The 27933-nt window shown below is 35.5% G+C and overlaps 3 protein-coding genes across 11 annotated transcripts; 2 read left to right on the top strand and 1 right to left on the bottom strand.

Moving 5' to 3' along the window:
- Positions 1-788: 788 nt before the first annotated feature.
- Positions 789-12703, top strand: LOC103977813 (phosphoinositide phosphatase SAC3). Of its 4 annotated transcripts, XM_018823521.2 has the most exons (17): positions 805-1405; positions 2292-2496; positions 2588-2753; positions 3279-3501; positions 4411-4487; positions 4684-4871; positions 4937-5031; positions 5172-5305; positions 5411-5539; positions 7487-7910; positions 8608-8729; positions 8865-8978; positions 9574-9774; positions 10125-10265; positions 11069-11177; positions 11688-11760; positions 12248-12703. In XM_018823521.2, exons 1-17 carry the CDS (start codon positions 1322-1324, stop codon positions 12286-12288), a joined length of 2526 nt encoding a protein of 841 aa, XP_018679066.2. In that variant the 5' UTR covers positions 805-1321; the 3' UTR covers positions 12289-12703. The 4 variants fall into 4 exon arrangements, with proteins under 4 accessions (XP_009391717.2, XP_009391716.2, XP_018679066.2 ...); XM_009393442.3 differs by lacking the exon at positions 11688-11760 and having other exon boundaries at positions 789-1405; positions 7532-7910; XM_009393441.3 differs by lacking the exon at positions 11688-11760 and having other exon boundaries at positions 789-1405.
- A 646-nt stretch (positions 12704-13349) lies between these two features.
- On the bottom strand, positions 13350-19686 carry LOC135633861 (kinetochore protein SPC24 homolog). Its single transcript, XM_065143820.1, has 6 exons — positions 19529-19686; positions 19186-19383; positions 15103-15244; positions 14896-14997; positions 13965-14038; positions 13350-13761 (listed from the first exon to the last, which is right to left on the bottom strand). Exons 2-6 carry the CDS (start codon positions 19361-19363, stop codon positions 13664-13666), a joined length of 594 nt encoding a protein of 197 aa, XP_064999892.1. The 5' UTR covers positions 19364-19383; positions 19529-19686; the 3' UTR covers positions 13350-13663.
- LOC135633860 (uncharacterized) lies at positions 19683-26839 on the top strand. Of its 6 annotated transcripts, none has more exons than XM_065143817.1 (6): positions 19683-19823; positions 22771-22934; positions 23006-23626; positions 23736-23936; positions 24738-24933; positions 26449-26839. In XM_065143817.1, the coding sequence occupies exons 2-6, from the start codon at positions 22869-22871 to the stop codon at positions 26631-26633; spliced, it is 1269 nt and encodes a 422-aa protein (XP_064999889.1). In that variant the 5' UTR covers positions 19683-19823; positions 22771-22868; the 3' UTR covers positions 26634-26839. The 6 variants fall into 6 exon arrangements, with proteins under 6 accessions (XP_064999889.1, XP_064999886.1, XP_064999890.1 ...); XM_065143818.1 differs by having other exon boundaries at positions 19708-19823; positions 22743-22934; XM_065143819.1 differs by lacking the exon at positions 19683-19823 and adding an exon at positions 19824-19848.
- Positions 26840-27933: the final 1094 nt, after the last annotated feature.

Raw genomic sequence — 27933 nt, 5'->3', positions numbered from 1 at the left:
TAACTAATTGATGTGTTTTCTTTTCCTTATTATTATTATTTGTATGCATGCCTAAAAATAATGCAAGGTTTGGTAATTGTAGTAATTAGATTGCTTGCTACTCATGGAATTTTGCTGAGAAGGAATATATGGAATATTCGAGTTTCCAAGAAAGAATGATCACATAAATTATAATTAATTGCCTTCCATTGCTGCTTACTTATTAATTAATGTGACCAAAAATTGTGTGGAGGGCTGAGGAAACGTGTGACTCGTTCAAATCTAATGATTGAGGCGGGCACGACAACGACGAGGCGTAGTAAAAGCCTCGCTCTCACGTGGTCAACTCGGGAACCCGACCGAGTCGACTCAGTGAGCACGGAAGATTGGACCCTGTCGTATGTGTACATATGAATTAATAACATATTGTCATGATTTTTAAGAGATAAAAAATAACATTATTTATTTATTTATTTATTTATTTTTTTGGGAAGAACATTCTCTCTCTCTCTCTCTCTCTCTTTTAGATCACATAAATTAAATCTTTCTCAACATTCTTATTCTTGCAACATGTAACTGGGAATCACAAGCTTTCAAGAACAAATCCAACACTAAACTTGCAGTGTGTTCCTCATTACAAGCCAATCATCCTATGGAATGCTTAATGCTACATTAAGAAGAGCATGAGATGATGCATGAGGTGAGGCAACTGATTCAGCTCCGAGTTGCGCCTGACTCGTTGTTGGACACGATAAAACGCAACAGTAACATAACAAATGCCTTCCATATTTGGTTACACTTCATATGAATATAATAGAAATAGAGAGAGAGAGAGGAGAGAGAGAGAGAGAGGTCTTTGTTTGGTGATTGGAATTCGTCGTCTTCGTTGTGTTCTTTTCCGGTTATTTTGCTCTTCTCCTCCCAACTCTTTGCAATTGGAGGTGGGGGTGTGGTGGTCTCCTTTGTTTCTTGTTCTGTTCCCTTCTTCCAATTACCGAAGCCCCGAAATCTGTCGATTTTGTCGTGATTTTGTGCTCTGCCGCATCTTTTTCGGCTCACAAGCTCAAAGATTCGATCTTTGTTTCACGAGATCGGAAGTTTCTGGTTTTTGATTGTTTTGTCTGCTCTTCTCTCCGTTTATTCCTGCTCTGGTTTATTGGATGGAAGAGGGGGGATTCGGGGAGCGGTGAGTGGCGGCGGAGAAGGGAGGCGAGAGGAAAAAGATGCTGTATTTGAAGCAGCCGCGGGGGAACCTGGGACTGCGGCGGCGGACGGCCTGATCTCGAAGGATTTGGATGTCCAAGTGACGTGGTCCGATCCCGGAGCTCGGGATCCGGACGGAATGGCAGCAGAGGGCGGGGTGGAGGCTCGGATCAACGACGCCAACTGCTACCTCCAGATGTTTGAGCTCTACGAGACTCATTCTGTAAGAAAAGCTGACTCAAAAAGATATCTTTTCCTTCTGAATCTGACTTGGTTATAATTTCGTGGTCTCTTCTTTGTTTTTCTTAATTAATCCCATTGCTTAATCATCAAAAGATGCGATTTTGTGTTTTTTGCTACGTTCTTTGCATATTTTGCTTTTGGTTTCTTTGATGTTGTTCGGTTTATTCTTTTTTCTTGGAACATATGATCTATATGCAAACAGTAAGGATTTTTTTCTCGGCCCGTCCGCGGTAATAAAGAAATTTTAATTTCTTGGTTACTGTTGAATCTGAGGAAAGTCAACTCCCCTTATCAATGAAAATTTACCAGCTTATTCATCAGTTCCTTGCTGTGGTGACTAACTGATGCAATGATGCTTATATTTTGACCCAACACTGCATTTTGCTTTTCTTATATTGACGTTGGTTCCAGAATTTAGTTGCTTTAGCTTCCATATTTTGGTTTTTGTTACTTATCCTTTCTCTGGGTCTTCAGCATATGTTCAAACACTGCTAACAGTCACCATCTAATGTGGAAGTCCTTCAATTTACCCTCCCAGCATAAGTTAGTCCCATAGTGATCTTATTTTGGATTTCTAGTTAAATTAGAGGTTCTATGTTTCTTACTGCTTTTTAAGTTACATGGAAATGTTTGGTTATATGTCATGTTTAATTTACTATCATCTGTTCTTGGGAGATTGATAATAGATTAAATTACACCCTATGGTATTCTTATTTAATCATATATTTTTTCCATTCCTGCAAACATTCAGATGAAGGATGACGAGTTCCATTATATAGATGTGTGATGCTAGAATTTTTTTCTTGTTCATTGTTTTATGATCCTACAAAAATACTTCAATATTTGTTTGCTGCTTTATGCTGCAGAAATTTTATATGATTGGAAGGAACCAAAGTAAAGCATTATGGAGAGTATTGAAGATTGATAGGTCAGAATCTTCAGAACTTAACATCTGTGAGGACTCAACCACATACTCAGAAAGTGAATGTAAAGAGTTGTTAAATCGAGTACATGAGGGAAACAAATCGACTGGTGGACTAAAGTTTGTCACCAATTGTTATGGTATTGCTGGTGAGTGCAATCTCAATTCATTATTGATTCATTGGGTATTTTGTTGTTTTCATTCTGAATAATATTATAGTGAAGGATATTTTTTTATCAGGATTTGTTAAGTTCTTGGGGCCTTACTACATGCTGCTCATAACCGAAAGAAAAGAAATTGGTGTTATATTTGGTCACGCAGTTTATGCTGTGACTAAGAGTGAAATCATTGCAGTTCCAAATTGTAATGTCCAATGTGATATGGCTAATGCTAAGATGGAGTACAGGTATGTCACTCCACCATAATTTTCATTATTTGTAAAGCTTGTAGACTTTGTGTTTGTGGATGAAAATGTTTTGTAACATCAGATTTATTTGGTACTTACAATGATAATTCGGATGTTTTGCTTTTAATTTGGAATTATATGCAAATTGGAAATTTCCAAATTTTACATTGTTACTCATAATTTTCAGAAACCATACCCTTGTCCATTTACTTGAAAAAGACATTAAAATTTGATTGCTTTTAGTTATGAGAGTAAGTCATATGTAATTAATAACTCTCCATTGTAGTTCACTGTAGTAGAAGATTCTCTATGTATTATCAACTTATTGTTTTTTGGGATTTAATATATCTAAGTTTCATGCATTTTTGAAATTTTACATAATGGAATAATGTTTATTTATTATTTTCTAGTTAAAATTTCGTATGATGCAGTGTATTATACATTCTTGATCCTCGTGTAGAACAATTTTTTTTCTTTAGGATTTCTGTAGAGTATTATCAGAACTAAAAAAACATTTGCTGACAGATACAAGAAGCTCTTCGGCATGGTGGATCTTACGAAAGATTTCTTCTTTAGCTACTCATACCACATTATGCAAAGCTTACAAAAGAATGTTTGTGAGAGTCAAAGCGGGCACATGATATATGAGACTATGTTCATTTGGAATGAGTTCTTGACCCGTGAGGTTCATCAACGTCTCAAGAATACTCTATGGACAGTTGACTTAGTATATGGTTTCTTTAAGCAGGTAAAATTCAATTCAGTCAGTTTTGGATGTATAAGAAGATATTTTAACCTTTTAATTCTTTCTTTTCTATGTTATCCCATCAACAACTGGTGAAAAACATCATAAATGAATAATATTAGGAATCTCGATTGATCAGTATTTTCAGATGAACTAATAACTCATGATGGAAATTTTACTAAGCCATATTTGGTTTATTTTAAATGATTATGGTTTGTGATAAATTAAGATTTTTGAGGATGCTTTTGATTGTTTTATGTTAATAGAATTGAAGGATTTACCTTAACTTATAAATGCATTTTGACCACCAAAATGTAGAATAAGGCACAAATTTGAAGTAGAATTGTTTGTTTTCTAGTGAAACAGTAGAATTTTCTGAGACTTCATTCAGGTGCCAGTGAGTAAATGTTGCGTTCTATTCAGTGAGAAAAGGTGCCATTAAGGTCAAGAAGACAAAACACAAAAATCTGAAGGTTGAAAAGTCAAATTCATTACAACCTGTGAGCAAATTTATATCTTCAGTTTCCTTGCCATGTTTCTGTAAGATATAGAAAATTTTTTGAATGATAGAGCAGAGATAGAAGGAAAGTGCTCAGACGCTCATATTAATTACAAATACATCTTATTTGAACCTTTCATTTTACTTGATGTTGGTGTGCTTATTTCTTTAAGATGACCACAAACTCAATATAGTTTTTGCATTTCAATATACAAAATTGCTACTTATGCAACCTATCTTGAGAAAGTACAATTATTGTAAATGTCAAATAACAAGAATATGATAATTAAACGTTATATTGGTGCATGAAATTTTACTACCTTCTCATTCCTGATTACATTTGGGTTTCACGTTATGTTTTTCTATTTTTATCAAAGAATCAACAAATAATTGCTGTGGTTTCTTTAACTCAGGTGAAACTTTCAATTTGTGGAAAAGATTTTTGGTTGACTCTCATTGCTAGGCGTTCACGACATTTTGCTGGGACCAGGTTGTTATACTCTTTCATTATAACATTTATATTTCATGTTTCTCAACGGACTGGATTTGTTAAGTCCAAGTAGTGAAGAGTAGCTAGTTTTCATTGCAATATAATTCAGGAAAATTGCTTTTTTTTTTGCTTGTCATTGAGCTTTATTCTTGCTTCATCTTTGATTCTTGACAACACTTTCGTTCCTGTGGATAAGGTATCTGAAGCGTGGTGTTAATGGAAATGGTAGCGTGGCAAATGATGTTGAGACAGAGCAGATCGTCTTTAAAGACATTCCTGGAGGAACTCCGACATGTCTTAGTTCTGTAGTTCAGAATAGGGGTTCCATACCTCTTTTTTGGTCTCAGGAAACCTCAAAACTTAATCTGAAGCCAGATATTATCTGTAAGTTTTGAAAATCAACAACATGTTCCTATAAGCAATTATCTTACTGTTTTCCCCTTTCACAGTGAAGAAAGATAAAGATTATGAAGCTACCCGACTTCATTTTGAGAATCTTGCAAACAGATACCGAAACCCTATTATTATTTTAAACTTGATTAAGGTATGTCTTATAAGACTTTTTAGTTTCTTCTCATGCATAAAGCACATGTGGTCCAATTCTGTTATTACTTTCACATTTTTAGAGTCATCTGATGACCACTGCACTCTTGTCACCCTTTTTTATCGTTGTTTGTTTAACAGTCAGAAGAAAAGAAGCCTAGGGAATCTATTCTACGGTCAGAATTTGCCGATGCAATTGAATTTATAAATAAGAATCTGTCAGAAGAAAGTCATCTAAAGTACTTACATTGGGACCTTCATAAGCATTCTCGAAGGTAACTGGTTTCTTTTGATATTTATTTGTGTGATCCATAGTTGCATATTATTTGGAAAGAAATAATTGCTAAATCATATAAATCTGATAAGATATTTTATTACAGGAAAGCTAAAAATGTGCTTACATTGTTGGGAAAAGTGGCATCACGTACTTTAAAGTTAACGGGCTTCTTTTATTGTGAAACGACACCAGCACCAAGGCATGAAGGTGACTTAAGGTGGCCCAATTTTGTGTAAGTATTCCACTTATTCTGCTCAAATAGACTCCGTAGATAAAGCATCTGCCTTTTGTTAATTTTATGTAAGTTTGTCTATGTCAATACAAATATGTACTAGAAGCAACAAAATTTACATGTTTTTTCGACTGTAAGAAAAGGACTTGTGACATTTTAAATTTTTGTAACTCTACCTCCTTATTATACCAAAGATTATGGATATATCTGATATCTGACCAATATTTAGATTTAGTTAACATCTCTCACTTTTGTGTTATTATTTAGTGAATTCTCTAGCTTTAATTGTTCTCACCATTTTCTTTTCATTTTGGTCTTGTTTTTTTGCATTCTTTTTGACAGTGTATTTGCCCAACAAACCTATCAAGCCTTTGAATAACCAAATATAGTCATTCAAAAGCAAGAAACCTGCTTGTGAAAATACATCTTGCCAACATACCCAATGTTAGAATAAAAGTTCAAGTTGTGTTTTTCAATATATTGCCTCTAGGAAGATTTATCATGTAATGTAATTGATGTATGCGATGAACAAATATAAATTTTCTTTGATCATTTAATCTTTTGGCTTCATTATTCTGCATCTTATGTTTTCGGGTTTCACCATATAATTGTACTTATATTTTTGTTGTATCATATTTGGTGCTCATACTTTATAGTTTTGCATGAAGTTGATTTTTTGTTACTTCTGTCTAAATCAAGGTTCGCAATACCGTACCGTACCAGTATTTCGACCTGGGCTCGGTACCGGTACGGTGTACCGAGCACTGTAGCACTGCTACAGTGTGGACCGGTACCGGGCGGTCCGTACCGCTGGCCTGTCGGACCGATACGTACCACCCATACCGGGCGGTACGATTCGGTATAACAGACACTGGTCTAAATCTTGTTTGATCATTTCCAAGTATTGTGGTAGATATAGATGTACATGATGTTTTAAAGTTAAGTACCATGATCTATGTGACACCTTGATTTGGTCCTATATTGAAAGTCAAGGATGGTTACAAAGGTATAGGGGGTTAGATGAGTCTAGTAACGTAAACCTAGGTTTGAAGCAATTTGAGTCACGTCATTCGTGATCATCAAGTTACATCGGGTAATGTTGTGATAATTGGTATCAGAGTTGACTAGTTTTTGGGTATGATAAGGAATTATGTTGGAAAACCTTACATGTACTTTATTCTATAAAAATGGGTCTTGGGCTACGACAAGGACATTAATTGAGGAAGATTGTTTTGTTCTACATTAGAAATGGGAGGATGGTTATGAGACCCTCTTATAAATGACTACGGTTTGTGATAATTTTCTTATAGTATATGATAACTAAGCATATGCTAGCCATCTATTACAAGCTCTATGCAACACTGCTTGGCTCAAATTTAGACATTGAGATGATTGGTTGCTTTTGCATTGGAGATTAATCATAAAAAAATTTAGCATCATGAATTATATCTCAAAATTGCATTTATATAGATGAAATTAGACTTGCTGTTTAGATTTATGTTCCACGCCATCTATACAAAGGGATGAGTTTATTGCAAGCTCTATTCAACATAATTTGGCCCAAATGTAGGCATTGATGTAAGTAATTGTTTCTTGTTGGAAAATTGTCATAGAACTTCATCTAATGTCATGAATTATATCTCAGAACTGCATCTGTTTGTATGGTATTAGATTTGCATGTTAAGTTTATGTTCCACATATATATGCAAAGGGATGAATCTGTTTTTTCTAATATATGACATTTTAAGAATTATTGTTATATTATTGACTAATTGTTCATTATTTGAAAACATTGGTTGTGGTTTTAAACCAAGCAAAATGGCATGGACTTTGACTAAAATTATTTGCTTTTATCATATTGGGATTTGGGCCATTATGTCTACTTTCATTTATATTGATATAAATGACCTTTGAATTCATCATATAAATTGCCTTTTTTATGTTTAGGATGGATGATGTTGGTGACTGTTTGTGTAATAATCATTGTAGCAGTAGTGGCGGCAACACCACTGGTACAGATGACATTGATAAGTTTGAAGATGGAACCCAAGAAGATAATATGGATTCTGATATATCTGGATTGGAAACAGCACAGGTTCAAGTTAGCAATGGTGGACATTGCTCAGTTAAATCTCTTAGGTATCAGACAGGTGTTCTGCGAACAAATTGCATAGATTGCCTAGATCGCACAAATGTTGCTCAGTATGCCTATGGTTTAGCTGCACTTGGGCATCAACTTCATGCACTGAATTTATCTAGTTTACCAAGTATTCATCTAGATGCATCCTTGGCTGATGACTTGATGACATATTATGAGACAATGGGCGACACACTTTCTCTGCAGTATGGTGGTTCTGCTGCTCATAAAAAGGTACGTTTTCCCTGATGTCACCTAGTTATTAATTCTAGTTCCTCGAAAGTTGAAGCATCATGTTAACTGCAATATTTTTGTAGGATATCCTTTTTTGCATCCAATTCATTTTCTAATAATTTCATTTGAATTCATTACTTACAAATAGTTATATCCTGTTTTATTATTGGTTAAATTAACAAGGATTTGAGCCTTAGAAGTAATATTAACTTGGGCCTCTCGGGAATCATAATAATGGTTGCAGTTACCTACATCTTATCTTATGTTTTCTTGTATTGAATCTTCTTGACCTTTTGTCATGCATGATAAGGAACATTTTATCTTAAATTGACAGACATTTCCATTACCAGTTATTCCTCTTTTGGATGGAAGAATCACAAGGAACTAATCAACTACTGTTCGGATCCTTTTGAAGTTTGATTTTAGTTAAGAAGTTGCAATATCATAACTGATATATAACCATTACGGTTCTAAATTTTTGTATATATATATATATATATATATATATATATATATATATATATTTGGACAGTTGTACAAGAAATTTCTTTCGATGCACATGTCGTAAACTAATACCACTAGAAGTTGCCTGTAGAAAGTTTATATTTTGTTAATCTAACCTGTTTGCTATTTTAACTGTCGATAATGTGCAGTTCCTGGTTTACGTTTAATAGTTCATATTTGTAATACTTGGTAGATTTTCTCTGAAAGAAGAGGTCAATGGAAAGCAGCAACCCAATCTCAAGAGTTCTTCAGAACACTTCAAAGATATTATAGCAATGCCTATATGGATGTCGAAAAACAGGCTGCAATAGATCTGTATGTATAAGTTTTTCCATTGAAATTTTTTATATCTCACATTTATGTACAAAAGGATCTCCATTTTTGTGCAAAATACAATAGTGTATAATGTTCTGCCTAGAGATGCCAACTTATTGCGGTTATGACATGCAGATTTCTGGGACACTTTCAACCTCAACTTGGTGAACCAGCGATTTGGGAGCTTAATTCACTTCAGCATTATGGTTTTGGGAAAAATGGCCATGCTTTTACTGATGAAAATTCGAGGTATTATTAGACATATTTTGTGCATTATACTGGAATGTGGTTGTTTACCTTCACTGAGTTAAGACTTCCATCTTCATAATTCCATCTACTTATCTGGTTATAATGGGCTGTACTGTATTTGGTTTCCTCAATCAAATCATCATCATCGAGACTTTATTTCAGCTATCCTTCTGTGTTGTATATATGTATTGTTGCAACGGGAAGAAATATCACACTAGCAATTAGCTTTCTCAAACTTCATGACTTCTAACTAATTATATGATTTTGTTTCCGAAGGCATGCTCGTTATACATTTTACTTGCCCTTGCTGCATGTTCCTATTGACGTGTTATATCAGATCATGGATTGCATTCCACTTTTAGTACTTTTGAAATATGTTTGATCTCTTTTCCTCTCTCCATACTCTGTTCCTATATGCTCCATGACTTTTAAGTTTAGTAGGTATGACAACAGAGGGATAGAAGAATCAGACAAGTTTGTTTAATTGATGATTTTTTCGGTTGATATCCCAATGATATATATGGTTCTCCTGATCTTTGTATCTGCTATATGCTGCAGCTATCTTTTATCATGTTAAATATTGGTGTTTATACAGGACATTTATCAGAAGATCACTATCAGATGGAAATATACTCCATGAAAGCTGTACTCCTCTATCCAGCTGTGGTTTTGGCCAAAAAGACCTCTCATGCTCAACATTATCTGAAAGAGAACATCACGAGCAGGCCGAGTGTTTATCTGATTCAAGTTTAACAACAGAAATTTCCAAGTGTGATGCAGATGTATCACATCACAGGTTAGCTACTCATTTTAAGTTTATTTCTGATTGTGTGCATAGTCAAAATTGATGTGATTCCCTTGGAATTAGTTTTTTCTGTTTTGTTGTATCTAATAACAACATATTCAAAATGGCAAACTACATTCTACCTAAAATTCATTCTAGTAACTATTTGCTGGTGGATTCATTGATCTGAGAGTTTAGTGTGCTCATATCTATGATCTCGTTAGGAAATGGGGTTGGTGGCCATATCTATTTATTTGGAATTCAAGCTTGCCTTGCATTAGCCCTTTGAGATGTATGGGGAAGAGAATTGTTAATATTTGCATCACCATACTAACTATACTTATTTTTGGCTATCGTTGTAGGCACAATTCCATGATGTCTCATGGGCAGCTTTTTGCAGATAGTGCATATAGTTACTTGTATAAAGATTGGCAGTCAAATTTTCTGGGCCTTGATTCACTTTTATCTTCTGGTAACTCTTTTGAGGGAGAAATAAATGACAGGTAATACCTACCTCTGTCTCCTTGTTGCAGGTTGAGATGTTTCTTCTGCTAGTAGTTTTCCTAAATGGTTCATTCCTAGATTGCATAACATCTTTGTTTTGCTGGACAGCATGTTTTTTGTGGTATATTCCTTGTAACAAAAATACCTTTGTGCCAAAGCATATTTTAATTATTTTGAACATTAAGGCAGCAAAATTCCTTGACTTTTATATTGACCATCTAGCCACTATAGACAGTCCATTCTCAAGAATCTGAACAATTGCCAACTGAAACCTAAATGATGGAAGCAAATTATAATATTTTTGAAACCAAGCATTAGTTGACAAAAGAAAAAAGAGCTACAGTTGATTGATTATCAAACTATGATGTCAGGAGATAATTGCTTCGTTAAATAGCCTAATGCAATTTTAACTCATAAAAAGATGTACTACTAAAGACAGCAATGCTCTTTGTGGTTGGGGTAAGAATGTTTCAAGAAAAGAAAAAGTTAAAACATAGAAGAAAAGGATAAGAAACCTCATGAAGGAAAAGTAATCATGGGCACAATATCGAGCCTAGGCAGAAACATGGATTTTAAATATCTAAAAGTAATCATGGACTCCGCTTGTTCAATGTAGAACCTGATAAGCTGATTAGGACCATGATTTAAGGTTCTAATACATTCATGTGTCTGTTTGTGTGCTAAACAATGCAATTCATCCGACAAAATATTGTTTCTAAGCTTTAGTCTCTGCACAACCTATTTTTCCTTAGGATGCAAATAAACTTTCTGTGATCTTGATATTTTTGTTATGTGTTTTTAGGTCCATAATACTGAACTCTGCAGTCAAGAATCATCCTTCTAAACATGTCACCAATGGCAGAACTAATGAAGCAGCCACACTTCTCATAGAAAATCGGTTTATCATAAAGGTACAAGATTCCGTTCTTGTGAAATGACTTAGAATCAGTTTCTTTGGTGTGTTCTTCTTAATCCAGAATCCAGATTTGATTGATTGAAAAATGACCGATCAGGAAGGGCTGCTCGTATGATTATTTGGTTAACTGTGAAAGAAACCCTAATTAATTGAGTTGTGTGAAAACTTGGGTCTTTAATTAGACCCAGCAAACATGAAAAATACAAGGCATAAGAACAAACCGGACATAGCCACAGTGACAGAGTTGAGGCAGATACGCCTTCGGTAAACACATTGCTAACACATTACTGCATTCACTACAAAAGAATGCATATTCGAAATGGCACATACATATGTTAGATCAAATGAATGCCATGGAATTTGAGAATTTAAAAAATAATCTTGATCGACACTTGGAAAGTTAAAAAAACGAACACGATTGGTCTCTGAACAAAAATTTTATGTGATTAATTTTAGTGTGATATTTTTTTTAACAAATAACAGATTTGCTACTTGCTTCATGCAGTTGATATCCTTCATAATTGAACATCTCATGCAGAAGTCAACAACGTCCAAAACACATGATTCTTCGATTGAGGGTATCTAAATTTCGTGGAATAATGATGTGGTTTTTCAGTTTCGTATTTTATTGTCTTTCAGATTGGAATTGAAGCTCAAATTATTTTTCGATATGTATTATTGTATTTTATAATCTTAATTAACATCATCGTTTCGTTGTACTTGTTGTGTTAGATGTATGTGTGTGATAATTCAATTCTCAGTTTAATTGTCGATTGATACTTTCATGTATCTAACTGAAATACCAATTGCACCCAAATGGCATTTTGGAGTTAAATGGTGTCACTATTTTATTCATCTTTTAGGATCAAGCTATATGAAATCATAAGTTTTGATTTCATATTAGAAGCTCATTACTGTAAGAGATAAAAATTTCTTAACCTTCTGTTTCAAGTCAATTACCTAATGTTTGCTTTCACTGCAGGGACAAAAGAAAGTCGAGATACTATTTCCTTATAACACTGTCCAGAGGGCACATAATCTGATTTTTTTTTTTGGTTGTTGCAGGGAGAAAAAATCGACATAAAACTGCCTTACAACACCATTGAAACAGCCAACACTGCAAGCGAATTTTCTGATAGCTTTGCGCAATGGGTTAACAATGGAGAGACTTTATGTCATTAATGCCAACTCATTTGGATCATATATTCTCTAATGTCCCATTCAATCCTCACCTTCTGCCACAAGGATCTAGTGATGCTTTAAATGACAGCGACAGAAGGTATTTCTTCGGAAGGATGTTCTCGGACTCCGTCAACTGTTTTTTCTTCCAGAATCGTGTAAAAAAGATCAGGTCAAATGATGTATTGCCACTGCTGTAGTGGTTTGAAGTATATGTATATATACATATAATTCTTTCAGATGGCAGTATGTTTATGATCCATAAGTCTCACCCATGTAAATAATAATATAGCTACTTGTACTCCAATGAGCTTGACAATTACAGCACCAATTCTTTTTCCACTACCAGCTTTGAATCTTGTTTTTCTTTTACTGTGCTGTTGTTTTTTTCTTGTTTACTTGGTTTTTCTTGGTTTCGTACTGACAGGATCCAAATGAAATTGAGCATGGGCAGAGTTGATTTTCCTGCAACTGTTATTTCTTGGAAGTGAAGAATGTTCACCTGTCAGTTGTCATGTATTCATCACCTTTGTCAATCATGTCAATGAATCGATGTAAACAGGAAATAGTAGCAATCTAGGTTTTGTTTTGTACTGATGTTTAAAACGCAGCTACCATTTGCAAAAACTGAAAAGAAAGAGAATCAAGATTTTACTTATTCAAATCACGAAACTCACCGATGGCAGGTGTAGTTCTTCTTGCTTCTTGGTCATCCACAATTATCATTTGAATGCTTAAATGCAACTGCAGAAAACAGAGTTGACTTTCAAAATGTGTTCATTAAATTTAGCAACTTGAAAAGCCATGCAAATGAATGTTAGGTTTGATAGAGACCAAAAGCTCAACAGGTCCAATGCATGTCTGCACTGCAAGGAAAACAGAAACCCTACTAGGATCTATATATTACTTGCACCATATGCATCATTGCCAAGAAATGACAACTTGGATCCCAGAGAGTTGCTTGTTCTAGACAAGGAACAGGCCCCTGTAAAGAAGAATACTGGAGAGATAATTCCAAAGGAAAAAATATACATAAGCCTGTTGTGCTTATATTACATGAGAAATCATGAGATTGTACCACATAGCATATATTCTGGTGCTTAGGATAATAACATTCAGAAACTACTACTACTACTACTAAGCCTCTAAAGAAATAACTCAATCCTCAAAAGACTTGCACAGAGCATCAAATTGTTGATTTTTGCTATACATGGTTTTGTCATTCACCCGAGAAATATGAAGCAGGTGCACTTGAAGAATGATAAGTATGACAGGTAGAACAAACACCAACTCATGCGACAGCTAAGCCATCTTCCACAGTTTGTTGCAAACATTAAGAGGCGATTCTGTCCTTTCAAACTCAAACTTCTCAACTTTCTTCTTATTCCTATCTATGACCACTGGTTACTTTCAAGGATAACACTGCCATAATAAACTTCGGAGAAACAATTCAGCCATCATAACCACAAAAAAAAAAAGGTGCTTGGTAGAACTCAATAACATCAGAAAAGAATTGGCAAAAGAATATACTAAATGAGGCAAAATAAAATGGAAAGTAAATTAAAAACAATGGGCAACAGCAAACTTATGGACAAAAGGATACTGCCAGAAATTCTGGTCCAATCTTCAAAATCTGGGATGATGTTCGTCACTGATGCACACATGGAAAGACAATTTCTGTAAAAAGAAAAACAAAAACTTTCAGTCTTTTAATTAAAATATACGATATCCTCCAAGCATATTAGTCACAGGGCTTCAACTATTGTTCTAATTAACAAATCAAAGGTCTTATTCCCACTTGACAGGTTTAATCTTCATGTGCTTTCTCTTAATCTGATTATCTGCATATTTTTGTAATGCTTTGATCAGAACCTTCACTAGTTATGTCCCTTTCCCTTCCTATGCTTAAATCTTTTTCTTAACTACTCGAGTTGCAAGCTCGTCATCCATCGTCCAGTAGATACTATACTCTTCATGCGGCCTTATAAATTTTCCTTCTCTGGGTCTTCTCACTGACTTTGTTTTGTGTTGGATCATATCTGTCATATACTCTTGCCAAACCTGTAAAATTTGTTAGTACAATAAAAAATGTCTGTATAACCATTCCTTTTCCAGAAACTCAATATACAAGAGACATCAATATTGTTCTTGACAATGCTTTGCCGTTCCATATCTGTTCAACCATCATCTACAATCTACATAACTAACATTTTCTTTTACACACTGAAATTTGACACAATATTTAAAGTCGACAGTCAAATTATACAAACAAGAGAAGTGCAAAACTACTAACAAATGAATAACTACTATTCCAGACTGTTCTGATTTTAGTTGGTGAATAGAAAGCAGGTCCTTCCACTGAATAATCTTTAGTTTACAAGTTGTTAATGTTGCTAAATTTTGTAGTCATAGTTAATGAGCCAGCTGAATTGAAAACTCAGGATCCATGCTGGCAATCTAAGAATATATGCATTAAATAGCAATTTATGAATAAGTCCTAGTATGAAATAAAATGAAGTAATGTATATCCTTACCGCGCCCTTATCAGATCTTTTTCTGTTTTCTTGATCATCACTCTTCGATCTTCAATAGAAACTCTCTGATGCTCTAAATCAATGAGTTCATCCCGAACTGCTGTGTCGAATCACATAGAAGGTACATGAGCAATAGTCTAATATGTGCTATTCCACAACTAGATCATTTTTTTAAAATACAGACAAACTGACATAACCAAGACTTATCTTAGTTCTTGCTGTAGCATATGTTCCTCTTGCAATTTCTCATCCAATTCATGTTGAAGATGATCCAGTTCAGAATCATAGGATGTTTCATCTTTTGACCTGTCAATCTTCTCTTCACATGCTTGTATCTTGTTCTGGCAGTCTGCAGTGTAACATCATATGTAAGCATAGATAAAAATCACTTTGTTGTGGTATCAGAACCTTGTCTAAAGAGCTTAAAATTTTGAGAACCTTAACCATTAACAAATAAAATCCATCTGAGAAAAGATGATGAAACAAAACCTTAATGGTTCTCATTTCTCGTTGTCAGTGTATATAACTCAATATCAACTTTGCCAGTACAAAGTTCACAATGAGAGCTTCCTTTTCAAATGAAAACATGACAGTTTAAGCTTCACACAGCTCCATTAGACGGTCATCAAAGGGATTCTTGAGTGTTCCATTCATTCACATGAAAGAGGAAATTTGATCTTTGGTCTCGCAAACCTTGTCTAAAGAGCTTAAAATTTTGAGAACCTTAACCATTAACAAATAAAATCCATCTGAGAAAAGATGATGAAACATAACCTTAATGGTTCTCATTTCTCGTTGTCAGTGTATATAACTCAATATGAACTTTGCCAGTACAAAGTTCACAATGAGAGCTTCCTTTTCAAATGAAAACATGACAGTTTAAGCTTCACACAGCTCCATTAGACGGTCATCAAAGGGATTCTTGAGTGTTCCATTCATTCACATGAAAGAGGAAATTTGATCTTTGGTCTCGCGAACCTTGTCTAAAGAGCTTAAAATTTTGAGAACCTTAACCATTAACAAACAAAATCCATCTGAGAAAAGCTGATGAAACATAACCTTAATGGTTCTCATTTCTCGTTGTCAGTGTATATAACTCAATATGAACTTTGCCAATACAAAGTTCACAATGAGAGCTTCCTTTCAAATGAAAACATGACAGTTTAAGCTTCACACAGCTCCATTAGACGGTCATCAAAGGGATTTTTGACTGTTCCATTCATTCACATGAAAGAGGAAATTTGATCTTTGGTCTCGCGAACCTTGTCTAAAGAGCTTAAAATTTTGAGAACCTTAACCATTAACAAATAAAATCCATCTGAGAAAAGATGATGAAACATAACCTTAATGGTTCTCATTTCTCGTTGTCAGTGTATATAACTCAATATGAACTTTGCCAGTACAAAGTTCACAATGAGAGCTTCCTTTTCAAATGAAAACATGACAGTTTAAGCTTCACACAGCTCCATTAGATGGTCATCAAAGGGATTCTTGAGTGTTCCATTCATTCACATGAAAGAGGAAATTTGATCTTTGGTCTCGCGAACCTTGTCTAAAGAGCTTCAAATTTTGAGAACCTTAACCATTAACAAACAAAATCCATCTGAGAAAAGCTGATGAAACATAACCTTAATGGTTCTCATTTCTCGTTGTCAGTGTATATAACTCAATATGAACTTTGCCAGTACAAAGTTCACAATGAGAGCTTCCTTTTCAAATGAAAACATGACAGTTTAAGCTTCACACAGCTCCATTAGACGGTCATCAAAGGGATTCTTGAGTGTTCCATTCATTCACATGAAAGAGGAAATTTGATCTTTGGTCTCGCGAACCTTGTCTAAAGAGCTTCAAATTTTGAGAACCTTAACCATTAACAAACAAAATCCATCTGAGAAAAGCTGATGAAACATAACGTTAATGGTTCTCATTTCTCGTTGTCAGTGTATATAACTCAATATGAACTTTGCCAATACAAAGTTCACAATGAGAGCTTCCTTTTCAAATGAAAACATGACAGTTTAAGCTTCACACAGCTCCATTAGACGGTCATCAAAGGGATTCTTGACTGTTCCATTCAATCACATGAAAGAGGAAATTTGATCTTTGGTCTCGCGAACCTTGTCTAAAGAGCTTAAAATTTTGAGAACCTTAACCATTAACAAATAAAATCCATCTGAGAAAAGATGATGAAACATAACCTTAATGGTTCTCATTTCTCGTTGTCAGTGTATATAACTCAATATGAACTTTGCCAATACAAAGTTCACAATGAGAGCTTCCTTTTCAAATGAAAACATGACAGTTTAAGCTTCACACAGCTCCATTAGATGGTCATCAAAGGGATTCTTGAGTGTTCCATTCAATCACATGAAAGAGGAAATTTGATCTTTGGTCTCGCGAACCTTGTCTAAAGAGCTTAAAATTTTGAGAACCTTAACCATTAACAAATAAAATCCATCTGAGAAAAGCTGATGAAACATAACGTTAATGGTTCTCATTTCTCGTTGTCAGTGTATATAACTCAATATGAACTTTGCCAATACAAAGTTCACAATGAGAGCTTCCTTTTCAAATGAAAACATGACAGTTTAAGCTTCACACAGCTCCATTAGACGGTCATCAAAGGGATTCTTGACTGTTCCATTCATTCACATGAAAGAAGAAATTTGATCTTTGGTCTCGCAAACCTTGTCTAAAGAGCTTAAAATTTTGAGAACCTTAACCATTAACAAATAAAATCCATCTGAGAAAAGATGATGAAACATAACCTTAATGGTTCTCATTTCTCGTTGTCAGTGTATATAACTCAATATGAACTTTGCCAGTACAAAGTTCACAATGAGAGCTTCCTTTTCAAATGAAAACATGACAGTTTAAGCTTCACACAGCTCCATTAGACGGTCATCAAAGGGATTCTTGACTGTTCCATTCAATCACATGAAAGAGGAAATTTGATCTTTGGTCTCGCGAACCTTGTCTAAAGAGCTTAAAATTTTGAGAACCTTAACCATTAACAAATAAAATCCATCTGAGAAAAGATGATGAAACATAACCTTAATGGTTCTCATTTCTCGTTGTCAGTGTATATAACTCAATATGAACTTTGCCAATACAAAGTTCACAATGATAGCTTCCTTTTCAAATGAAAACATGACAGTTTAAGCTTCACACAGCTCCATTAGACGGTCATCAAAGGGATTCTTGAGTGTTCCATTCATTCACATGAAAGAGGAAATTTAATCTTTGGTCACGCAAATTTGTTCTCAAAACACACTTAGAGTTCCTGTATAAGCCTCAGAAATAGGTGATGTCGAATGAGCAACAGTGAGTTATACATATATATATATATAGAGAAGTGAAGTAGGAATAGAAAGAGAGGGAAATATATGTTAACTACCATATTGCTAAAGGAGCATACTCGCATGATGAAGGTCTCGCACATTCATTCACCAATGATCCTCTGTTTCAACCCTTTTTATAGGTCCAAGGACAAAAAATATATATATAGAAAGAAAAAAAATAAATTAAATCAAATAAATATTTTTTTTTCTTGTTCGAAGAAGATAATCTTCTTCTTTCGATGATAGCCTTCCATCTTGGTAGCGACAAATATTTGTAATATCTTCAACCAGAATTTTTTATCTTCAATCACAAGAACGATATGATTCTTCCATTATTTCTACATTTGATTTTTTTTTCAGTAGTCAAAGAAACTAGAATAGAAATATTCTAGATGTTTCCATGTGGTAACTTATGACATATGCAAAATAACCCCCTAAACTAATCAAATGTATTCAAATAAGTGAGAAAATAAATCTTATTTGTAATATCGTCGATCAGAATTTTTGATCTTCAATCACAATAACTATATGATTCTTCCATTATTTTCACATTTGATTTGTTTTTTCAGTAATCTAAGAAACTAGAATAGAATTATTCTAGATGTTTCCATGTGGTAACTTATGACATATGCAAAATAACCCCCTAAACTAATCAAATGTATTCAAATAAGTGAGAAAATAAATTGGTATGGTGTCTTCGGAACAATTCATTCCTCAGCTATCACAACTTGCAGTAGAGATCATGATGGTTTTAATATACCACAAGACAGATTAAGATAACTAAAACCTACTAAGATGTGATTCCACGAATTATATGGGGGTACGGATGCGCCGCAATGTAGTTTCATCAAGCAATCTAAATGTGGTCTCAATCTTTTTGAATCTGTCCTAAGATGCGATCTGTCTGATACGATTAAGGTGTTCATAAAAAGGTGAAGGAAAACCTAACCTTCTATCCATTTCCCAGTGTTATTGGAATCAGAACTACATGAGAAGTGAAGCAGCTTCGCCCCTTCCAAAGACTGCATCAGGCCATCGACATCCTTCTTATTCTTCAGAACCCCAAGCAGATCGTCTCCAAGCGACAGAAGATTCTCAATGTCCACTCTTTTACCAAGATTCGCCATCCAAACACAAGAACTTTGCCCTAGACGCAGATAAAAGAAGAGAGGTCAAAAGGTTGCCCACAAAAATTGCCACTCTCTACTCTCTACTGCCATTCACCGTCATCCAAATTCATCTCTTTTCCCGTTAAATTCTTCAACTAATTTCCAAGAAACTGAATCACTTACTAAATTTGGCACCAGAGAAGGCTGCCTGCCGTTCGCCGCATCCGTCACTACCCTCCGCCGCGGGGACTGGAGAGGCTCCCCCTGCCCTAGTAAGGTCGCACGCAAAGAAGAGGCGGGGTTGCGGATGAAGAGGATGCGGGTAAGACCCGAATCCAATATGTCTTCGGGCGGATAGAATCCAATATGTCGTCGGGCCTTCATCCGCATCCAATAAAAATGGCTCTCCCTTCCTCGTAGCCCGTCTTACGCGTTCTCGTTCGTGCTCTTAAGATTTCTTCGGTCGAGGCATGTGGAGGTGAAAATTCTTGATAATCTCATCGGTTGTTTCCTATTTCTTAATTGTTTAATTGTGATTTCTTGTGCCTGATTGTTATGATGTTCTTGCCCAAGCTTTAGGGAATTTCTGTGAATTTAGGGTTCACAATACATTGAATTTTACAATTTTTGCCCCAGGATTCTTTGTTTTGGTAGTGATTTGGTGTCTCTCTCTTGTGGTTCTGTTCTTGTTCAAATTTCCTGGGCTTTTTGTGGAACTAGTGTTGAGAATTTGGTGGTTTTTGTCATTCTTTTTTCCTATGATTCTTTGTTTTGGTAGTGACTTGGTTGCTGCTTCTTTGGTGTGAGCCCTTGGGGATTTTGTGAATCTATGGTTGAGAATTTTCGATTTTTATGATTTCTTTACTATGATTCTTTGTTTGGTGACTTGGCTGCATTTCTTTTTCGTGATTTTCTTTCCCATGTTTTCAGGTTTTCTTTCTCTTTTTTTTTTTTTGTGAATTTAGGTTGATAACTTGTTGATTTTTATAATTTTTTCCTAGGATTCTTTGTTTAGATCACGATTTGGTTGCATTTCTTTGTTGTAATGTTCTCTCCCAAGTTTTCAGGTTTCTTTTTTTGCGAATTTAGGTTTGAGAAATTGTTGAATTTTACCGTTCTTTTTCCTATGTTTCTTTGTTTTGGTCGTGATATTGGTTGCGCTTCTTTGATGCGAGTCCAATTTTTTGGGGCTTTATGTGAGTTTAGGATTGAGAATTCTTATAATTTCTTCCCTATGATTCTTTGCATGGGTCCTGACTTGGTTTCATTTCTTTATCATGATGTTTGTTCCCATCTTTTCATTTTTTTGGTGAATTTAGGTTGATAACTTGTTGATTTGTATAATTTTTTCCCAGGATTATTTGTTTAGGTCGTGATTTGGTTGCATTTCTTTATTGTGATGTTTTTCCCAAGTTTTCAGGTTTTTTTCTCTGTGAATATAGGGTTGAGAATTTGTTTATTTTTATTAAATTATCCTACGATTCGTTGTTTAGGTCATGATCTGGTTGCACTTCTTTGTTCTGTTGTTCTTGTGGAAGTTTTCCCCTGTGATTCTTTCTTTTGGCCCTGACCTTGTTGCTATTCTTTGTTATGATGTTCTTGGGCAAGTTTCAGGGCTTTTTTTGAGTTTAGGGTTGAGAAGTTGTTGATTTTGATAATTTTTCCCCTATTGTTCTTTGTTTAGGTTGTGCTCCTTTAGGAGAGGTGAGATTATTTCATTCTGTGCTTCCTATTGTGACAATTTTGTCATGGTTTTGTTGGCGTTCTTCCTTCTTATTAAGGCTTCTAATGAATTTCAGGCTAAGAAATTGTTAGGTTTCATGGTTCTTGTCGAATGCTTCTTTGATTATCAAATTTATTTGTTTTCTCGCATGAGGATGTAGGAGGCTGATTAGTCAAATGGACTTTGCTTTATTCTTTGGTGAAACATGTCTTTTGAATATTAACAAGTGATTTCCTTGTTTCGGTTGAAATATATGATGGATGAAAGTACATCAGATGCACAGACACGTATAGATGGATTCTGTAGTGCCTTTCTATGATTTTTTCAGTAGGGGTTCCATTTTCTACACCATAGAACCTTGTTTTAAAACATTTTGTGGGAAGGTTTCACTATATGTTATGATCTCTATGTTTGAGCAACAAAATGATCGTTGTTTGGAATTAGTCCTTCCTGAATGAGATTCTTCTTTTTGTTGATGAGATCTGCTAGCTAAGAACAATCCTTGCTGTAGCAATTGAAATTTGTAACCCATTGGCCAATGGTTAGCCATTGAACTTTGGAATTCTTGTGCTGAAAGTAAACCTATTGTTCTTATGCCATTAGGAGAATTCTCCAACTCCTTGACCGTTTGAGTTTTAACTTTTAGATTGAAAATCAATTTTAGGTCACTGAATCAGAAATTGAAGGTATTGTCAGATTTTCTTTTTTTGTATCATGTCACGTAACAATTTTAATTTTGGGTACTGGACCTGTGTCGATCCATTGGTGGACCCATACGGGTTTGTTCCATTTTGGCATGTTGACACATGGTATGTCAGAACATACAATGGTAAAAAGGAGAAGAACAGGAGGGGAGTCTGCTGCGGAGAAGACAGGGAAGAGAGGTTGCGGTGAAGAAAAAGGGGAGGGGAGGTGGCAATGGAGGAAGAAGAGGAGGATGAGGATGAGGATGAGAAGGGAAGGAAGAAAAAGATGAGTAGCAGGTTTTTGGTAGGGAGCAACATGTGAGGGGTATGGGGCAAGAATTGAAGGCGATGGACACGAGGCAGAACCGGATGGTAAGCTTTGTTTTGGAAGTGGATCTCCTGGTTCGTGGTGGTTTGCGTGTTGGTAACCTAGCGCAATGGTATATGTACTGAGTATGGTATATTTTGCCCGCATGATACATAGAACTATGGTGGACCGGTATATGTACCAAGTAGTATATACCACTCTGCCTGATATGTAGAACCATGGTGGGCCAGTATATGTACCGAGTGGTATATACGGGTTCGCTGCAATATGTAGAACCATGATGCCATATGATTTTACCATATGAAATAATATAAGCTTTTATTTAATAAAAATTAAATTGATGCCATATTATTTTACCATACGAAATAATTTAAGCTTTGATTGTGTGCTCATGCTGATGTAGATCTTGCTTGCTGTAATTTGAAAAATATGTTGCTTTTAACTTGTGATTTGGTAATCTGTTTCCTTTACAAGAAGTAAAAGTATTATTATATTCCCATTTCAGTGGAATGTTCTTAAGATTTGGTATTCTGTTTCCTTTATGAGAAGTTCAAATATTGTTATGTTCCCATTCCAGTGGAGTGTTTTATTCTTATATGGTACATGTTATTCATTTCGTAGAGGCTCTGGGTATATTCTTAACAAACTAATGATTTATAGGAAACGCTCTTTATATCTGTAACCTCAGGATTTTCAGTAAATGAATGGAGACATCAAGAGGTATTCATACATATGCTTCAGTCTCTAAAAATGACCATGAAGACTATTTTGTAGAAGACTTTGAAAATGATCTCTGGCCTGCTCCTGACAAGACTTGCACTTCAACACCAAGATGCTCAAAGCAAGTTCCATGTAAGTTTTCAACTGTCTCCAGATTGTCAGATGAATATGATTCAGGTGACGATCATGGCCATTTGGAACAGTCCAGAGCACAAATTGATGTGAACTTGAAAAATGTACTCGGTGGCATAGTGGCTATTCTCACTGGCAGGAACAAAGAAAGCAATGGCATTCAACCGCTACAAAGTCCTACCTCAAGTTCATTATTTTTGGGCTCTGAAGACAGTGGAGGCGGTTTCCTTCATCCATCTGTCTACATACCAAGTGCACCACCATTTCTTGAGGCAGAAGCTATCAACTATAATGCTTATCGGGCAGTTCTGGAAGCAGATCCTCCAGAATGGCTGCCAGATAGTTGCACTGCTGCTTGTATGCAGTGTGCTTCACCTTTCACAGCCCTTACTCGTGGAAGACATCACTGTCGATTCTGTGGGGGTATCTTTTGTAGAGCATGCTCGAAAGGAAGATGCTTGTTACCAGTCAAGTTTCGAGAGCGGGATCCTCAAAGGGTGTGTGATGCATGTTATGATAAGCTTGATCCTTTGCAGGGATTATTGATCAACTCAATTAGCAATGCTATGCAATCAGCAAAGCATGATGTTATGGACTGGACATGTTCTAGAGGGTGGTTAAACCTTCCTGTGGGCTTATCAATGGAACACGAGATATACAAGGCAGCGAATACTTTGAAGAGTTATAGCCAGGTGATACATTTTGCCCCCACCTATTATCGTGATCTGTTTATTTTTTCATGGAATCAATTTTTTACTGAGGCTTCAACAATAACCATCTATGGTTATGATTCCTTTGCAGGTTGCCAGATTAAATCCTGAAAGATCTATTCCTTTGGCAGTCTTGAGGGGAGCAAAAGGGCTTGCTATTCTGACAGTTGCCAAAGTTGGTGCATTTCTAACTTACAAACTAGGTACAGGCTTGGTTGTTGCAAAAAGGTCAGATGGATCATGGTCTGCACCATCATCCATACTCTCTGTTGGTCTAGGATGGGGAGCACAGGTACAAACTCAAAAACTATAGTTATCTTCTTGGTTCTTTCTTCTCATAATTAGAGCTGTAGAGCATTTAGCTAGCAAAACCATCAACTTGGAGTATGCAATTATCAGTTTTCTGCATGGTTGAGTGATGCCTTTTGTCAGAGAATTACAAGTAAGATCACAGATGTTACCAGAAGATGCACCAACATGTTGGCACCTCCAAAAATGGATGTTCTGTGAGCTTATAGGTTGTCTGCATGCAATGTTGCATGTCATGTCTCATTGCTTATGCTTCTTTTAGTTCAGATGGTGTCAGCCTGCCCTCCATCTCTCTGCTTTATTACTGCCGTAACAGCATGATATCATTGTCCATTTGGTGATGGTGTAGGAAAATTTGGTTATTTATAAATAAGTGAAAATTTGATTTTATCAAGCAAGTTCTAGCCTTAACTATTGTGTTAAACTCTTGGTGAGTGATGTTTTGTTTCAAGGGCTATGTAGTGGAGAGTGGCTCTAGGTATATGGTCCTGCTTAGTATGGAATCCAAGATGTGCTTGACCAATCTGATTTTAGAATTTTGTCAGTCAAATTTGGTAACTTATAATATATGAATTGTACATATTTAAGTTAATTTAAGAATCTTTTAATATGGTTAGCTTCCCTAGCAATCTGAATACTCAAAATTTTCTTGTTAGATTTTAGCTTTACTAGAGTTTGACAATTCCACAACCCAGCTTAGCCCAACTTCTGGAACTTTGTTTCTGTGTCTTTAAAGATAAATTATTTGCCTTATTTGGTCCCTCTTCTGCCTCTATCACCCTAGATTGGAGGAGAGCTGATGGACTACATCATAGTGCTTCATGGTTCTAAAGCAGTGAAGACATTCTGCAGCCGTATGCATTTCTCCCTTGGGGCAGGACTGAGTGCTGCAGCAGGACCTGTTGGAAGAGTCTTAGAAGCAGATCTTCGAGCTGGAGAAAAAGGATCAGGAATGTGTTATACTTACAGCTGTAGCAAAGGTAATTGTCTTAAAAAAATCAATTTTCAAGCTTATACTAATGCATTGTGCATGTCAAGTAGTGTCCTGTATGTATAATCATTGAACTGTTTTAGATTTTTTAATACCATTTTGGATGTTTAGGGTTTTTCTTAATGAAGTTGGTAAACTTAAACTTGTTATTGTTTCAGTCCTGCATTTGGAATTTAAAATTGTATATATAAAAAGGGCAGCAGAAATATGGGATTTTATGTTATTTATGAAAGATCAACCTTTTCAGGCATGGCCAACTAGCTAAAGACTGTTATGTATATTTATAATCATTACCTGATGTGACCTAAATCTCATGACCATGCCACAATGGACATGGTCAACCAGCTTTCTTTCCAACAAAATGGAGTTTAAAAAATAAACGAGCAAATAGGCATTTAATTTTTTATCCAAATTGTCGCCGAATTAGTCTTTATAATGTCCTTCGATTTCCTAAGGACCTAATAAAAAGTTCTAAGTTTTTGTACATGAACGGAAACAAACTAATAAATCTTCTAATTCTCCAATCATGGCTTTCTGCTCAAGTCTCCTAGGTTTCTGGTTGCTCTGAAAGAAAAAATATATAAAAAACATAACACTCAAGCAACCTTGGAGTTGTCTCAATTTTAGAATTAAAACTAGCTAGTAAAATATTAGGATTTGGTTTATGGACAAATATGCGGTAACTATGTAGTACAATTAAGGATATGCTAGTCTTCATTACCAAAGGTTATTATTGATTCTTTGAAATGTGTTATTGAAGTTATGTTCTCAAAAGAAGGGAAAAGCAGTTATGCGATGGGCTGGGGCAAGATAACCCATCTTTTATCTATTCTTGTGATAAGTGATTTGGCAACTTTTATCTCCTCATAGACATGCTTCTGTAAGAGGCTAGGGGAGCCTTGGTGCATGATAAGGATTCTTATTTGCAATCTCGATGATCAAGGTTCGAGATACCAAATGATCTCTCTATTTGCAAGAGTAAGATTGCATGTATTCACCCTCCTCAGACCTCGCATTGGTTGGATCATTGTGCGTTGTACTCTCTTTTCTACTGACATGTATGTAATCCCTTCTATTCCATCATAAATTTGGTAGATAGAACAATATTGGTCTCATGAGTATCATAGTCTAGTTATGCATAGTTAAACGCCACTTTGTATCTCTTCTTTGTTAACAGAGGCCTTTCACTTTACAGAGATCGGTTTATTTTCTTCTTAGTTCAGTGGTGATGCTCCCTTTAATTGTATGCAAGTCTTCTGATCTAAATCAGCAGAGAGTTGTTCAAAGAGTATTACAAACAATTTCATTTGTATTTGACTAGAATAGATACAAAAAAATTTCTTGCATCTTCAGAAGGTAGTGAGTTGATTCGCTAATTGTTATCCACTTTTCAGCTTTATTAGTGCCATTGGATTTTATTCTTTTGCTGCTATATACTCCATCTGTATCTTCTGCGTGATGTTAAACAGAAATAATAAATTTCTTTATATTGACTGCAATGCAGGTGCTTTTGTCGGAGTGTCGCTTGAAGGAAACCTAGTTGTGACCCGTCAGGATGCTAATACACGCTTCTATGGTGATCCTTATCTGACTACTACTGACATACTTGTGGGGACTGTAGAGCAACCGAAAGCCGCTCTGCCTTTGTATGCTGCTCTGGATGACCTTTGTTCGACGTTACAATGTTAACATTTTGTGCAATTTGTTGTGCACACACATCATCTCTATCAGACATTTGAAACCCTAATGAACACTTGGTCATCAAGGATGATGCATAGGACGATAAATACTGGCCAGATATAGTTGGTACGGTTTTGGGTTTTGCACTGTAATGTCATCAATACATGGTATGCTGTATATATCTTCCATAAATTGCAATTCAAATACGTTGTACATATTTGCATTTGGAGTTAAATTTGTGATTTGTTGTGTACACATCTCATCTCTATCAGACATTTGACCTCAACACCTCATCGAGGATGATAAATACTGGCCAGGTATAGTTGGTACGGTTAGGCGTTCTGCACTGTAATGTCATCAATGCATGGTATGTTGTCTATATCTTCCATAAGTTGCAATTCAAGTGCATTGAACCTCTTTGCATTTGGAGGTTAACTTGGCTTCACCTTTTGTGCATCAACTACCCACCCGCTCTATAATTGTGGTCACAGTTTTACATTCATCCCTAGTTTATCTGTGGTAGCTCCTAAAATTATTGTGCATGCGTTGAACAAGGTTTTCAACATTGAGTATTGGACTTATAGAGAGCACAAGGAAGCAGTCGGTGACGGCAAAGAAAGAGGAAGAAAGGAAAAAGAAAAAGAAACAAAAGAGAAGGCTGTGAAGGAAAATTCAGAGTTTAGAATGGGGTTTTAACTTTTAAGTGGATCAGATCGGACTAAGATTGTCGAATTTTTGAATCATACCAATTAGGGCAAAATTAAAAATTCTGCTTGGAACATATACTGCCTCCAAAATTTCTGGAAGGCATTCTCTTTTCTGATTTTTGGCAATTTGTACATAAGTTTTCTCCCTCGACTGCTGCTGGCTAAATCTGATGAGTAACTTCCCAACTGCGATTCTGCAAATGATTAAAGTTGGAAGTAGAAGAGCATTCAAGATATGGAGTTGGGATGGTTTAATCGCTTGTGTTATCAAAGTGTGTCCTTTATCATGGAAACTGTGAGTTGTGTAATCAAAATGTATGCTTCATGCCTCACCACCTTTGTTCTTAGTTGTTCCTGGCACTCTGCTTGTGTGTAATGCCACTAGTAAGCTTCCTGTAATCCTGCAATCGAGGAAAACCTAAGCATTCAAAGGGAAGAAAAAATTTGTTGCCATTTCGATCACTTTGCATGTCTTATATGGTACTGTAGAATCCAAACTTCCTCTGCAACTTCACCTTTCTTCATGGATTTGTACTCAACTAAATGAATCATTTCACTTCCATCACACTTGGCATTTGTCAATCTTTCTGCAACTGTCATAT

This window comes from Musa acuminata, chromosome BXJ3-3 (assembly GCF_036884655.1).
Source record: "Musa acuminata AAA Group cultivar baxijiao chromosome BXJ3-3, Cavendish_Baxijiao_AAA, whole genome shotgun sequence".
Lineage (NCBI taxonomy): Eukaryota > Viridiplantae > Streptophyta > Magnoliopsida > Zingiberales > Musaceae > Musa > Musa acuminata.
Note: the sequence above shows the minus strand (reverse complement) of the source record. Positions and strands in the feature narration are given on the sequence as shown.

What these genes read in the sequence shown, in the direction of transcription:
- LOC135633860 (XM_065143814.1), top strand. Translation starts at nt 22,787, where the DNA reads ATGGAGACATCAAGAGGTATTCATACATATGCTTCAGTCTCTAAAAAT. An exon ending in GTCTAGGATGGGGAGCACAG is followed by an intron (nt 23,937 to 24,737) that starts GTACAAACTCAA and finishes CTATCACCCTAG; the next exon opens with ATTGGAGGAGAGCTGATGGA. An exon ending in TACTTACAGCTGTAGCAAAG is followed by an intron (nt 24,934 to 26,448) that starts GTAATTGTCTTA and finishes ACTGCAATGCAG; the next exon opens with GTGCTTTTGTCGGAGTGTCG.
- LOC135633861 (XM_065143820.1), bottom strand. Translation starts at nt 19,363, where the DNA reads ATGGCGAATCTTGGTAAAAGAGTGGACATTGAGAATCTTCTGTCGCTT. An exon ending in CACTGGGAAATGGATAGAAG is followed by an intron (nt 15,245 to 19,185) that starts GTTAGGTTTTCC and finishes GTTACACTGCAG; the next exon opens with ACTGCCAGAACAAGATACAA. An exon ending in AAAGATCTGATAAGGGCGCG is followed by an intron (nt 14,039 to 14,895) that starts GTAAGGATATAC and finishes TTCTTTTTACAG; the next exon opens with AAATTGTCTTTCCATGTGTG.
- LOC103977813 (XM_009393441.3), top strand. Translation starts at nt 1,322, where the DNA reads ATGGCAGCAGAGGGCGGGGTGGAGGCTCGGATCAACGACGCCAACTGC. An exon ending in AATGCTAAGATGGAGTACAG is followed by an intron (nt 2,754 to 3,278) that starts GTATGTCACTCC and finishes ATTTGCTGACAG; the next exon opens with ATACAAGAAGCTCTTCGGCA. An exon ending in AAAATCGGTTTATCATAAAG is followed by an intron (nt 11,178 to 12,247) that starts GTACAAGATTCC and finishes TGGTTGTTGCAG; the next exon opens with GGAGAAAAAATCGACATAAA.